Source organism: Bubalus bubalis, chromosome 7, assembly GCF_019923935.1.
Source record: "Bubalus bubalis isolate 160015118507 breed Murrah chromosome 7, NDDB_SH_1, whole genome shotgun sequence".
Classification (NCBI taxonomy): Eukaryota; Metazoa; Chordata; class Mammalia; order Artiodactyla; family Bovidae; genus Bubalus; species Bubalus bubalis.
The window spans coordinates 75,086,323-75,102,783 of NC_059163.1; the positions used below are offsets into that span (position 1 = coordinate 75,086,323).

Genomic DNA, 16,461 nt, shown 5'->3' on the forward strand with positions numbered 1-16,461 from the left:
ACTAGACATGTTAAGGTATTGCCACAGGTCCATAATCCTTTATCTGAAAATCTTGGCAGCCATGTTTTCAGAATTTGAGGATTTTTAGAAAAGAAACACGGTAAATATTGTATATTAAGTTTAACACCCCCAGTGGGGGTGGGTCAGTATCCCTTAATATTTCTGCAGTAAAACAGATAAATATTCTAAGCAAAATGAACTGAGAAGACATTAAAACTTTGCCATCAACTCAGGTCAGCTTTTGCTGCCTACTTTGTTTTAGAATTAAACTTAGTAAAAAACAATTCAATATTCAGAACCTTTTGGATTTTAGAATTTCAGATAAAGAATTATGGACCTACATTACAAGGTGGTGGGTTTTTTGTTGTTGTTGTTTACCACCCAAATGGAAACTTAGTAAAAACTCCAAACTCCTAGAATCATAGGCTAGAGCAGTGGCATGAGTTTTAGTAATGTAGTGCCTCCACCTCATGTTACTATCAGGGAAATTGTAGCACAAAGCATGTGTGTGTGTGTGTGTGTGTGTGTGTGTTAGTCGCTCAGTCGTATCCGACTGTTTGCGACTCCATGGACTGTAGCCTTCCACGTTCCTCTGCCCATGGGATTCTCCAAGCAAGAATACTAGAGTGGGTTGCCATTCCCTTCTCCAGGGGATCTTCCCGACCCAGGGATTGAACCCAGGTCTCCTGCATTGCAGGTAGATTCTTTACCATCTCAGCCACCAGGGAAGCCCAGCACAAAGCATACAAGTGGTTTCATGTTGTAAATGTCTCTGGAACCTTACGTTTTTGACATGAGACAGAACTAGGTTGAACTCAGCTCTAACTAAATTTGTTGTCTTGGCAAATTTTTGCCCAGCCTTACAGCTCAGATTACCATGATTCCCTCTGTTTAGGGAAAGCCCTCCTCACTCACAGGGCTGTTAGCAGCATTGACTCAGCAAAAGCAGGTGCAGTGCTTGGCACAGGGAGCTGCACACACTATATACTCAATAAAAGTCAACCACTACAATGGCAACCCACTCCAGTACTCTTGCCTGTAGAATTCCAAAGACAGAGGAGCCTGGTGGGCTACAGTCCATAGGATCACAAAGAGTCAGACACGACTGTGCAACTAACTACCTACCCTTAGAGTGACCTTTATGATGGTTATTGATCTAATTCAGTTAAGTGTTTCCTGAATTCCTCCCTGCAGGGCACTGTACTAGGTCACAGGGGTAAACAAGGTGGACATATCTGCCCATTACCCTGTAAACAATTTCAGGGATTCTCTCATATTTCTGTTAAGAGTATGGAGCACTGTCCCTGACACAAAGTAGACACTTGATGTATGTTTGCTGGGTTGAATTAAACACAAGGTGCTCACAATCAAGCAGGGGATTCAATAATGCCAAGAGTGAAGAATGTAAGAAATATTTTAAGAGTTTTTCAAACCACTATGAGAATTTAAAGAAAAAAATATTTTTTGTCCTGAAATGGGGACTCCAGGGAAGAGAACACATTTGTGCTAGACCTTGCGCTGTGTGCTGTCCTTAGTCCTTTAGTCGTGTCCGACTCTTTGCAACCCCATGGACTGTAGCCCACCGGGCTCCTCTGTCCATGGGGATTCTCCAGGCAAGAATATTGGAGTGGGTTGCCATGCTCTCCTCCAGGGATCTTCCCAACCCAGGGATGGAACCCAGGTCTCCCTGCAGGCAGCTTCTTGATCATCTGAACCACCACTGCTAGACCTTAAAAGTATACAAAACATTTCACAGGTATAACTGGGAATTTTTTTTAAAAAGCCATTCCAGGCAGGAGGAAAAACTTAAAAGTTTTTCTTCAAAAGTGGAAATTACATAGCATGTTTAATAAGTAGTGGGTTATGTGCTTAGGACATTGTGTGGAGGAATTGCATAGACCACATGTATGGGGGGATTTCAGCCCGAAATGCCTCAGAGGTGAGTCAAGACTAAGTCAAGTAAAACCTGAAATGATATATGAAGGAGTTTAGATGACTAAAAAAATTTTATGTTGCTTTGTTTTAGCAGGAGTTGATGCAAGCCAGCATGTCTGGGGCCAAGCTTTCAGAAAATTGCTGTGGTGGCATTTTGCACGAAGGATTAAAGGACAAAGAAAGAGAGTGAGAGTAGGTATATCCATCAAGGGCATATCAAAAAGCCCTTGATGAGGATGATAAACATCTAAACCAGGGCAGGGAGAGAGAAGATGACTGGAGCGGGCAGAGGGAAGAAGTTAAAGAGGCATAAGAAGAATGGGTCAGATTTGGCAACTAGTTAGATGTAAGAAGAAAAGAAAAGAGAAGACTCAGAGATTACTCGTAGCTTTTAATCCTTGAAGGTTATGAGGGTGCCAAAGAAAAGAGAGGGTACAGATGATGGATTAAGACGGTGGAAAATTATAAGTTAATTTTTAAACTGAGCCACAAATTACCTCCTGTTCAAAGTCAAAAAATAAAACTGGCCACTTATACCAAGAAAGGAAACCTTTAACCAAGAGCAGTTAAAAACAGGGCCTAATATCTTTAGAATCAAGTCATGGGCCTGCTAAACTTGTATTTTTCTTATCTGGGGGAAGCTACTTGAAAGCCATGGTGTGGTGCATCCATAAACGGTGCTTCCATTTCACAGTGCAGAGGTTTCCCCCACCTCCACACTGAAAGCAAGTGCACAAGTCCACCGAGGAGCTGTTATCACAGGTTGTTCTCACTACATTTGTTGTTGTTGTTGTGTACAGGAAAGCAGATAACTTAATCAAGGAGAACCTCTCCGTTTCAATGCTGTCTCTTTGAAGTGCAGGTGTGGTGAGGCAACCTCGCAGTTGTGAGATGCTGAGAGAACACGCCTCCCAAATCCTGCACGTTAAGCACCCCCTTGCCTCACCCTGTCCCAACCCTAAAAGTCATGGGAAATCTTATCCAGAACAAAGGAGCAATAAAGGTTCTTTATGAAGAAGTCATTACATTGTCATGCAGGGGTTACAAAACTTTTTCTATAAAGGACCATGAGGTAAACATTTCAGGCTTTGCAGGCTGTACAGTCTTTGCCTCAACTATTCAATGCTACCATAGTAGTGGGAAAGCAAACTCAGACTACACATAATGAAGGGGTACAGTTGTACTACAAATAAAACTTTATTTATACAAATAGGGATCAGGGCAAATTTAGATCTCAGGTCATAGTTTGCCAACTCCCATTGTGTGGAAGGAGTTAGCCAAACCTTAGGCTTCAATTCCAGATCCACCCAAAAATACAAATTTACAAAATATCTGGGTTTGAACATGCACCTCTGTAAAATGTGATACTTATACCTTCCTCGTTGATTTGTGAGGTTTAGAGAAAATATATGCAAAATGCTTCATAAATAATAGGCTTTCAAATAGGGCAATGCTGCTAAGTCACTTCAGTCGTGTCTGACTCTGTGTGACCCCATAGACGGCAGCCTACCAGGCTCTGACATCACTGGGATTCTCCAGGCAAGAACACTGGAGTGGATTGCCATTTCCTTCTCCAGTGCATGAAAGTGAAAAGTGAAAGGGAAGTCGCTCGGTCATGTCTGACTCTTCGCGACCCCATGGACTGAAGCCTACCAGGCTCCCTCGTCCATGGGATTTTCCAGGCAAGAGTACTGGAGTGGGTTGCCATTGCCTTCTCCAAAATAGGGCAACAGTCTTTTTCTTACAAGGCATAAGAAGAATAATAACTAACACTTATTGAATGCTTTCATGCTATACCAGCTACTGTGTAAAGCACTTTAAAAGACTGTTTCATTTACTCTTCCAACAACACTTGGAAGTAGGAGCTATTACAGTATCCCTTTCTCCTCATGGGGAAACTGAGGCACCAAGCGAGGTCCACGAGATGCTCACAAAGATAGTAAGTGAAATCTCTGGCACTTAATTCAAAAAGAACAGATTCCAGGGCCTCTGGGGCCAACCTCTGTGCTAGCTAATTAACTCCACTAATTCAGCTCCAGTTGAAATGCTGGGAATCTTCTCAAGTTCTACAGGGCTTTTCATGACTTATCATAGCATAACACAACTGAAAATAGATTATGCACAACCTTTGGAAATTCACCTTCAGATCAATACTCGAGTAACATTTTACATAAATAAAACACTTATTCCAACCCACTTCCTGTCCATCTATTTCCACCCCTCCCAACAAAGATCTCCAGTTGAGGAAAACCAGAATAATACTGGAAAAGTTAATGGAAACCCATTTCAAAAAATTTATCCCATAATCGCTCTAAAAACTTGCAATCTCAAAGCTACACTGCAGAATAGCATCCTGGATTAATTATGCCAGACTGCAGCAATAACCTTGAATTAAAGCTGCAACCTTCTATTTTTAAGAAACACTTGCCTTTCTGGTTGATGAAACCTGTCGTCCCATCAGGTAACAGACGTGACCAGGAAAGAGAGAAGCGGTAATGAGTCAATCCAAGCTGTTTGATACATTTCAAATCTTCCTCCCACAGAGTGTAGCTGCCACAAGCTACATCACCAGTCTGGTTCTTGAAAACTCTCTCTCCTCCCTGATGGGTGAATGTGTCCCAGACACAAGGGCCTTTTCCATCTGCATCCCAGCCTCCTGAGAAAAAGAAGAAAATGAAACCGTTACACTCTTGACATCAAGAGGCATATGTGGAATGTAAATATTTGTCACCAAAAGAACATCCCTCATTAACTCAATGTACCATATTGATAACTTTAAAATATGTCTTTAAAATAACATGCATGAGTGGGTTATGTGTTCAGCTGTTCTTGATCCCTGAAGCTGACTGGTGGCAAATGAAAAATTATTGCATAATGCTGCAGCATAGCAGGCTTTCACGGTTCATTATCTGAAGATCTCCCAGCTGGTAGACAGAGGCAGGGCTCAGCTTATGAGCGTCTGAGTTGAAAGCATCTCCTTCTTGTGAACATTTCTCCTGGTCCTGACAGACACACCTTGTCCTCACTGTGCATAAAGCGGTCTCTGGACTCTATCTTTGACCCTTGACACCTGAACCCTATCTTCCTGTCATCTAACCATGGAGCCTGAGATGGTCCAGTCAGCTACTGTGGGAAGGGTGTTAGTTCCTGCCATTGTTGAGACGATAAAAGTATCCTACATTTATTCATTCACTCCTCCCTTAATTCAACACATGCTCTGTATCAGGCTCCAAGCTAAGCTTAGTGGATACCAGGGTGAATTCTGCTGCAATTCTTGTCCTTGTCAATTACATGAAATCACAAAACAGCCAACGTAATGGTTCCTGCAAGAAAGCCAGGGAGAGGTGTTTATCCAGGTGTGGGCAAGAGTCAGAAAATTCTTAGAGAAGACACTCCTAGACTGAATTCTAGAGGAGATGTTGACTCACCAAAGTGAACTGCTAGGAGGTAGGGGTGAGTGAAAATAGAAAAAAAGAGGAGCTAGGATCAGAATAAGCCCAGAGGTAAGAGAGAATATCACACATTAGAGGGACAGAAAGCAACAATTACATTAGATTTGAAATATCTGTTCACACAGAAATTTTTTCTAAAATGGTAGTTAGAATCCATTTTATGGTACAAATGATTAATTTTTTAAAATCTCATGACTCTTTAATTCTACTTCTAAGGGCATACCCTGAAAGTGTGCTCATATATTTTCACAAAAAGATTATATGAGATTATTGAGGCAGAGTTTTCTGTCACAGCAAAATCCTGGAAACAACCTATGTCCTACCAACAGAACAGATAATTAACTTTAGGTGTATTCATAGAGAGGAAACACAAATAAGTTGTTACAGTGAATGAATCAGAGCATAGATAGCCCTTCTACTCTCCTCTGACTGCTTCAGATCAGATCAGTCACTCAGTCATGTCCTACTCTTTGCAACCCCATGAATCACAGCACGCCAGGCCTCCCTGTCCATCACCAACTCCCGGAGTTCACTGACTCACGTCCATCGAGTCAGCGATGCCATCCAGCCATCTTATCCTCTGTCGTCCCCTTCTCCTTCTGCCCCCAATCCCTCCCAGCATCAGAGTCTTTTCCAATGAGTCAACTCTTTGCATGAGGTGGCCAAAGTACTGGAGTTTCAGGTTTAGCATCATTCCTTCCAAAGAAATCCCAGGGCTGATCTCCTTCAGAATGGACTGGTTGGATCTCCTTGCAGTCCAAGGGACTCTCAAGAGTCTTCTCCAACACCACAGTTCAAAAGCATCAATTCAGTGTTTCAGGTTTAAAAATAAAATAAAATAAAAAAGCATCAGTTCTTCGGTGCTCAGCCTTCTTCACAGTCCAACTCTCACATCCATACATGACCACAGGAAAAACCATAGCCTTGACTAGATGAACCTTTGTTGGCAAAGTAATGTCTCTGCTTTTGAATATGCTATCTAGGTTGGTCATAACTTTCCTTCCAAGGAGTAAGCGTCTTTTAATTTCATAGCTGCAGTCACCATCTGAAGTGATTTTGGAGCCCAGAAAAACAAAGTCTGACACTGTTTCCACTGTTTCCCCATCTATCTCTGACTGTTTCTGTCCCCCCCAAATTCAGAGGTGGAAATCCTAACACCCAGTGTGATGATATGGGGAGGAGATTAAGTCAGGAGAATGGAGCATTCATGAATGAGATTACTGCTTCTAAACAGAGACCCCACAGCACTCCCTACCTCCTCTGCCCATGAGGATACAAGAAGCCTGTAATGAGGAAGAGGGTCCTCACCTGGCCGTGCTGGCACCCTAACCCCAACTTACAGCACCCAGAACTGTGAGGGACAAACGTGTGTTGCTTACAAATCCCCTGGTTTACGGTCTTTTGTTAGAGCAGTCCAAATGGGCTAAGACACCCTCAAAACTATAATGTTAAACTAAAGAAAACAATCAAGATTTGAAATATATATACAGGAATGAATACATGGAGCACAGGAGATTGTTATGGCAGCAAAACTACTAAAATTGTGCGTGCCTTTTCCTCTGGGCAGTGGGTCTGTTGCCCTAACCCCATGTTGTTCAAGGGTGGACTCTATTCTGTATGATACTATAATAGTGGATACATGACATTATACATTTGTCAAAACCCACACACTGCGAACTTCATTGAATAATAATGTGTCAATATTCACCCACCATTTGTAACCAACGACCCACACTAATGCTAGGTAGGGGAAACTGGGGGAATGGGATACATGACAATTCTGTACTTTGTGCTCAATTTTTCTATAACTCTAAAATTGCTCTAAAATATAAAGGTTATTAATTTTTAAAAAATTATATACAGTATTGTATCATTTTATACAAAATATATAAAACTAAAGATGGATTTTCTGAACATATACATATGAGGTAAACACATAACACTCTGTCTGGAGAGGATCAGATCAAGCTGGTGGCTGCCTTTGGGGAGAAAAGGCAGGGAAATGGAAACAAGCAGGAGCCTGAGGGCCCTTTGCATCTCTTGTTTCACTCCTTAAGCTGGCTAACAGATATCTAAGAGGCTGATGATTACATTATCCACAACCATTTTTATATACCTAAAATAGTTCAAAATGACTTTCACGCAAGAAAGGAAGTCACAGCTAGAGTAAATAGACTAAAACATTGCCAGTCCAGGTTCGATGCACGATACTGGATGCTTGGGGCTGGTGCACTGGGACGACCCAGAGGGATGGAATGGGGAGGGAGGAGGGAGGAGGGAGGAGGGTTCAAGATGGGGAACAGATGTATACCTGTGGCGGATTCATTTTGATATTTGGCAAAACTAATACAGTTATGTAAAGTTTAAAAATAAAATAAAATTTAAAAAAAATATTATGAAATTGAAATAGACTAAAACAATTATAGGAAAGTTTTTTAGGTCTACATTTAGCATTAACTTTCTCATATTTTGTGCACAATTCTGATAGGATGAGACATAGTCTCCAGACCAACAAAAAGACAACATGCGCTATAATTAACAGGAGAGAACCATGGGGACACAGGAAGACGGCTAAAAGAAGGAGCTCTGACAATAGCAAAAATGACAGTTGATATAAAGGCAGGGTATTAAAGATCTATACAAAGAAATTATGAATATTACAGATTATCATACTTTGGGGCCATATCATATAGAGGCAAAAAGCTTTATACATCCCAATGGCTCTCAAGTTATGTCTATATATGGGGTTAAGAGGGAAAAAGAAAAAGAATACTGATATTCAATCTTAGAATGAAATAGGTACGAATATTAAAATATAACTTCAGTCAAGCATGGTATTCATAGTTTGAATAATTGATTTACAATAAATGAAGGAGCTTAATCTCAGACAGTTTAGGCAGTTGTCTGCTGGTAAATATTAACAACTGGCTGTATATTAAAAAATGTATATACCATTATGTATACATATTTATTACAAATTATATTGGTATAAAGGATGTATAATACACAATTTCCAAATAACAATATGCAATGCTCTTTACTGTATATTTCTTATAGCCCATTGATTCTCATAGAATACTTGTTTAGATTTTTGACAAACTCTTATATGGGGAGCCAATCTACAATATACAGCCTGACAAATGTGAGTAGTTCTCATGTGACTGTTGACTGGTATCTTTGCTTAAATTAACGGGTACAATGAAAGGAAAACGATAATATATCAGAATTTCACTTGTTCATCAGTGACATGAGCAATTTTCTTGCTAAATTGGTAATAGTTTTCAAACACTGGAAGAATATTCCCTTGATTTTTTTTGTCCTACTCACAATGTAACAGTTACAGGTATACTACACATATAAATATTATTTATATTTTACCTGTCGTTTTCTTGAGTCCAAGCAACCAACAAAGCAATAAATCAAATGCTGACTTGTAGCACTTGCCAATTTCTGTGGTGTAAATACTTGCTGCTAAGCCGCTTCAGTCGTGTCCGACTCTGTGTGACCCCATAGACGGCAGCCCACCAGGCTCCCCCATCCCTGGGATTCTCCAGGCAAGAACACTGGAGTGGGTTGCCATTTCCTTCTCCAATGCATGAAAGTGAAAAGTGAAAGTGAAGCCGCTCAGTCTGACTCTTAGCAACCCCATGGACTGCAGCCCACCAGGCTCCTCCATCCATGGGATTTTCCAGGCGAGAGTACTGGAGTGGGGTGCCATTGCCTTCTCCGGTGTAAATACTTACACATGACCAATTTCAGGCACCCCATAGGATAGCACTGAAGGCAGAGTTGCAAGGTGAACAATGGCACATCATTAGACAGTATTTCTTCTATACATGTACAAGAGCCTCAAGGGCATAGCTAATAATAAAATGTGTTAAAATAATTAGGAGATAAGGATTTGAATACTTATTATCTTTGTTTTTAATATAAATTATTTATTTATGTTTATGTAATTGAATCTTTAATACTGGCTATATATTTAAGAATCAGCTCATAAGGGATTTTCCTGGTCGTCCAGTGGTTAAGAATGGGACATGGTAAGGGACATGGGTTCAAATAAGTTTCCACATGCTGCAAGGCAACTAAACCTGAGCACTGCAACTGCTTAGCCTGTGTATTCTAGAGGCTCAGAGCCACTGGAGAGAAGCCCACGCACTGCAATAAAGAACCCATACACTGCAACAAAAGATCCTACATGCCACAACAAAAATCCTATGTGCTGCAACTAAGACCTCATACAGCCAAATAAATCCACATTAAAAAAGAATCAGTTTGTAAAATTAATGAAAATTTAACAGTAGGCACTGGTGAGCCAGTACAAGCTGGCCTCACATATCACCAATAAGTGACTTACCTAAGACACTTTTCATTAAGTGGTAGAGCCAAGATATGGGGACTTCTCTGGTGGCTCAGTGATAAAGAATCCACCGGCAATGCAGGAGCCGCAAGAATTGCAGGTTTGATCCCTAGGTTGGGAAGATCCCCTGGAGGAGGACATGGCAACCCACTCTAGTATTCTTGCCTGGAGAATCCCACAGACAGAGGAGCCTGGCAGGCTACAGTCCATAGGGTCGCAAAGAGTTGGACATGACTGAAGCAACTTAGCATGCACAGAACCAAGATGTGTTTCAGAGCTGTCTGATACTGAAGTTCAAGTCCTTCCACTGGACCATACTGCTGTTAGTAATAAAGCCTGACTGATGAGTCAACTGACGCCCATGCTACTCAATGTAAGAAACATTAGAAATTAATAACTTGACATGCATTTTGGAACACAGTCCTCCTTAAGTGCTTACAATAAATTTTGCAATTTTAAGAGGTCAATGTCAGCAGGAAAATGCACTTATGTGGAGTAGTTTATTCTAGGTGTATATTAGATGAAGCATGTATAAGCAATATTGTTCTTATGAGAACCAGAATGTGAATCAAAAATTAACCATTATAGTTGAAATTTTGATAAAAGAAAATATGTATAGTGGCCTTTTAAAAATATATATAGTATACTAACAATGAAAAATCAGAAAGAGAAATTAAGGAATCAATTCCATTCACCATGCGTCTGCCTGCAATGCGGGAGACTCAGGTTCAATCCCTGGGTACAGTCCATGGGGTCACAAAGAGTCGGACATGACTGAGCAACTTCACTTTCTTTCACTTTCCATTCATCATTGCAACAAAAAGAATTAAATGTCTAGAAATAAGCTCACCTAAGGAGACAAAAGAACTGTACACAGAAAATTATAAGACGCTGATGAAAGAAATCAAAGACAATATAAACAGATGGAGAGATATTCCATGTTCCTGGGTAGGAAGAATCAATATTGTGAAAATGACTATACTACCAAATGCAATCTACAGATTCGATGTGATCCCTATCAAATTACCAATGGCATTTTTCACAGAACTAGGACAAAAAATTTCACAATTTATATGGAAACACAAAAGACCCCAAATAGCCAAAGCAGTCTTGAGAAAGAAGAATGGAGCTGGAGGAATCAACCTTCCTGACTTCAGAGTATACTACAGTCATTGAGACAGTATGGTACTGGCACAAAAACAGAAATATGGACCAATGGAACAAGATAGAAAGCCCAGAAATAAACCCATGCACCAATGGGTACCTTATTTTTGACAAAGGAGGCAAGAATATACAATGGGGGAAAGATAGCCTCTTCAATAAATGGTGCTGGGAAAATTGGACAACTACATGTAAAAGAATGAAATTAGAACACTTTCTAACATCATACACAAAGATAAACTCAAAATGGATTAAAGACCTAAATGTAAGATCAGAAACTATAAAACTCTTAGAGGAAAACATATGCAGAACACTCGATGACATAAATCAAAGCAAGATCCTCTATGACCCACCTCCTAGAGTAACAGAAATAAAAACAGAAATAGACAAGTGGGACCTGATTAAACTTAAAACCTTTTGCACAACAAAGGAAACTGTAAGGAAGGTGAAAAGACAATCATCAAAATGGGCGAAATCAATAGCAAATGAAACAACTGACAAAGGATTAATTTCCAAAATATACAAGCAGCTCATACAACTCAATGTCAGAAAAACAAATAACCCAATCAGAAAGCGGGAAAAAGATCTCAACAGACATTTCTCCAATGAAAACATACAGATGGCTAACAAACACATGAAAGATGCTCAACATCACTCATTATTAAAGAATTGCAAATTAAAACTACAATGAGATATCACCTCACACTGGTCAGAATGGCCATCATCAAAAAGTCTACAAACAATAAATCCTGGAGAGGGTGTGGAGAAAAGGAAACTCTTGCACTGTTGGTGGGAATGTAAATTGATACAGCCCCTATGGAAGACGGTATGGAGATTCCTTAAAAAACTAGGAGTAAAACCACCATATGACCCAGAAATCCCACTCCTAGGCATATACCCTGGGGGAAACCAAAACTGAAAAAGATACATGTATCTAATTGTTCACTGCAGCACTATTTACAATAGCTAGAACATGGAAGCAACCTAGATGTCCATAGACAGATGAATGGATAAAGAAGTTGTGGTACATATACACAATAGAATATTACTCAGCCATAAAAAGGAACACATTTGAGTCAGTTCTGATGAGGTGGATGAACCTAGAACCTATTATACAGAGTGAAGGGAGTCAGAAAGAGAAAGATAAGTATTGTGTTCTAATGCATATATATGGAATCTAAGAAAATGGTACTGAAGAATTTATTTACAGGGCAGCAATGGAGAAACAGACAGAGAACAGACTTATGGACATGGGAAGAGGGGAGGAGAGGGTGAGATGTATGGAAAGAGTAACATGGAAACTTACATTATCATATGTAAAATAGATCACCAACAGGAATTTGCTGTATGGCTCAGGAAACTCAAACAGGGGTTCTGTATCAATCTAGAGGGGTGGGATGGGGCGGGAGGTTCAAACGGGAGGGGATATATGTATACCTATGGCTGATTCATGTTGAGGTTTGACAGAAAACAACAACATTCTGTAAAGCAATTATCCTTCAATAAAAGAAAATAAATTAAAAAGGAAAAAATAATATATATATATATATATATATATATATATAGTAGCCAGTATTCATTAGTGTGCTCAGTGTTCAGTCACTCAGTCATGTCCAACTCTGTTACCACATGGACCATAGCTCACTAGGTTCCTCTGTCCATGGAATTTTCCAGGCAAGAATATTAGAATGGGTTGCCATTTTCTACTCCAGGGGACCTTCCCAACCCAGGGATCAAATCCGCATCTCCTGCATTGGCAGGTGGATTCTTTACCACTGAGCCACCTGGGAAGCCCACTCACTAGTACTTGAATGTAAATTTTCCTGAATGAATGATATTAATAATTCATTTCTTCATCAGGCATTTTTTCAAGATGTGATTATGCCTACTCTTTAAAAGTTCTGACCATTCTTTATGAGGAACAAGACTACTGCTTCCAGGCAGATTACATATTGAGCTCTCCTTCAAACAACAAGTGCCTGATAGAATATGGAAAATGTATTGTTAAATGTGCCATCCATCTTGCAAGATGTTAGGCAACCCAAAATCAAAGTGAGAGAAATTCTGAAGCATAAATGAGTAGTGATGCAGGATTTTGTCTTCAGAGCATCTGAGAAGCCCAGATGTTGTGAGCTTCCATTTTAATGGCCTGTGGGACAAGGGAATAAAAAAAATTCTAAAGCTCACCAAAGATGGGAAACTGATGATAAGATGTTCACACAAGTCTGATGATGCAAGGACTCCACACACTGGGCCAGAATAAACAAGAAACAAGTTCTGCCTAAGAAAGAGACAACAAAGCAACTAGCCTGTGGGGGAGAAATTACTCCTCAATTGAGTGACTGAACATGAGCACATTTGTAACCACAACTCATCTCTCCATTAATTAAGAGTGAGAATGGAGAAAGATTTTAGCAGACATATAAGCTCTCACAGGATATTGGAAAAAAAAATGTATCTCTCATTGGATATTACTAGAGGATAAATGTCTCTAAAACAATGATGTTAACCCAGAAAGAGAAAGATCTAGGATCCAGGAAATGAAAAATTCAGCAGTATAAATCTCCAGAATGATGTAGCTGTGCAGCAAATTCAAGGAGTAACTGGACAATTTGCACATGTCATAGGCTATGGGAAATACTTCTTTAAGAATATTAATCTACTAAAATATTTAGTTTGATATCTTCAAATTTTAAAATATTTCCCACTGAACTGCCAACATGCACAAAAGTAGGCAGAATAAATAGTACATCGAAGTCCCACACATGCACATGGGGTTTCACAGTTTCCCACCTTTTCCTAATCTTTCATATCTATCCCACCCATGCTTTTTCATTTAATCGGTAAACATTTCAGTATACTCTCTGACAATATTTTAAATAGGGGTAAAATACACATAATATAAAGCGTGCCACCTTAACTATGTTTAAGGAGTACAGTTCCGTGGCACAGAGTGCACTCACATTGTTGTGTAATCATTAACATCCATCTCCAGAACTCCCTTTATTGTGCCAAAGTGAAGCTCTGTACCAACTCAGCAATGATTCCCATTCTCCACAGTACTGGAATTGTGTTGAGGGATGGTGAAATTGAGAAGGGAGAGGGAGAGAAAGTGGACAAATGGGTAAATCTTCATCTTTCACGGGGAGAAGTCAATAGATTATGCCTACAACAGGCAAAAAACTCAAAACCTAGGAATATAAGCATGCCATTTAAGGTACAGAAGTCAATGCCAAAAGGATTAACCAACAGAATTTAAAGAGGTTTCCTCTAAAAAAGTACATGGAAGAGAACAGGGGGTCGATAGTTTCTAAAACAGTTTTGTTTTGACTCTTTAAATTATTTTATTATATTTTGATTAGCTTGAAAATGAATTTAAGTACTAGTAAACATGAGAAAATATGGCATTGCAAATATACTATTAAATATGGATATTTTAAATATAGACTAAGTGGATAATCTAAATAAGCTATTAACATGCAGAACAATAACAAAATGTCTGTTTTGTGAGAATTAAAAAGACTAACTAGATAGAATTAAAATCCTGGACCTGAGACTATAAATATATATATGTATAGATATATATTGGAGAAGGACATGGCAACCCACTCCAGTATTCTTGCATGGAAAGTCCCATGGACAGAGGAGCCTGCCAGTCCATGGGGTTGCAAGTCGGACATGACTTAGCCACTAAACCACCACCATATATATATATATATATATATATATATATATAGTATTCAAATTAAAATTTCTAAGGTAAGCACTTAAGGAAAAAATGCAATTTATTGTTTTAAAGATGAGTCCAACACATTTATAGCAAGTCTGTGCCAGGCTCTACTCTAATCAGTTTATATATATTTAGTTCAGTTCAGTTCAGTTCAGTTTAGTTGCTCAGTCGTGTCCGACTTTTTGTGACCCCATGAATCGCAGCACGCCAGGCCTCCCTGTCCATCACCAACTCCCGGACTTCACTCAGACTTACGTCCATCAAGTCAACTCCTTACAATAAAATTATTAAGTAACTACCATTATTAGCCTCATTTTCAGGAAAGGAAACTGAGAAATGAAGAGGTTAATTAAATTTCCCATTTCAGTTTGTACTAAAGCTGAGAGGTGAATTCCAGATCTCATGCTCTTATCATTATGCTAAATAGGAAAAACTAAATAAATTTAAAAGAGGGCAAGAAAATAACTTTTAAAAATGCATAGAAGTGATAAAGGAAAAAAAAACCATAAAGTTAAGTGGCATGACAAGTTATAAATGATCACTTATAACAATATGTCGACGGACTAAATTCCCCAGATAAAACACAAAGATCGTCAGACTGTAATTTTTTTTTTTAATCCTGGGGTACACTGTTTACCACCACACCTAAGACTATGTTAAAAATAGAAAGTCAAAATACAGAGGGAGAGATTCCTCCTTCCCCTAAAAAAAAAAAAAAAAAAAAAAAGCAGAGGATTTCAAGGAGGGAAAAACAGCATTACTTGAGATACCATGGGTCACCGTGTAGTGACGACACTGTTGCACGCATCTAAGAATCTAGTTTCAAAATATGTGAAGCAAAAATGGATACGACTGAAATGTAAAGTTGACAAATCCACCTCCATAATGAGAGATTTTAATTACCCAAGTTTGGAACACAGGTATACCTGTGGCGGATTCATTTCGATATTTGGCAAAACTAATACAATATTGTAAAGTTTAAAAATAAAATAAAATAAAAAAAATAATAATAATTACCCAAGTTTTATCAATCATTTAAAAAATAAAACCAAAAAACTCCACACATAGGAATTATTCCAAAAAATAAGAAAAAATTACTCATTTTATGTGCCTAGAATAACCTTAACACTAACACCTCTCTCAGCAATTGAAACAAGAGAAAGTAAGGATAGCAGATATTAACAAGCTTGATCTGATTGATATATATGACATTGCATGATAATAAATGCTTCAATGTTAAAAATATACATTCTTTTCATGTAGACAGAAACATTATGAAAGTTGAGCACAAATTGGTTCATAAATAAAGTGACCATAAATTCCAAAGGATTGGAGAAATACAGATATAAATCCCTGATCAATCATGTTAGAATGATTGAGCTACAGTACATTAGTTCATTCTTTCAGAAATCTGAAAAGGAACATCTGAATAGTTTGGGAGTAAAGAAAGCATAATAGTGGTCACCATCAAAACATTGATATCTAGCTTAAGTGGTATTTAGAGGAAAAGCCTTAATGAAGAAAAAACAAGAGTTACAGCTAATAAATTAATATAAGACTTATAGCTAATAAGCCAAAAGAATATACAATAGAATTATTTGAAAAATAATTAATCTGAAAAAGACATAAAAAGGGGGGAAAGAGAATAAAGACAGATGGAACAAAGAGAAAACAAATAACACAATGGTATATTTAAACCTAACTATATCAATATCACTAAATGTAAATGAGTCTAAATGACCCAGTTGAACGGCAGATATTATCAGAATGGTAAAAACACCAGACTCAGCTATATAGTACCTAAAAGAAACCCTTTTAAAATA

General features: G+C 38.6%; 1 protein-coding gene across 2 annotated transcripts in view; it reads right to left on the reverse strand.

The window, feature by feature from the left end:
- LOC102399587 (cytosolic beta-glucosidase) overlaps nt 1-16,461 on the reverse strand; it is a 224,554-nt gene that overhangs the window by 167,274 nt on the left and 40,819 nt on the right. For both annotated transcript variants that reach the window (XM_044946039.1, XM_006063273.4), the window contains exon 2: nt 4,364-4,591. In XM_044946039.1, the coding sequence (XP_044801974.1) occupies nt 4,364-4,591 (228 nt within the window). The remainder of the gene's footprint in view (nt 1-4,363; nt 4,592-16,461) is intronic.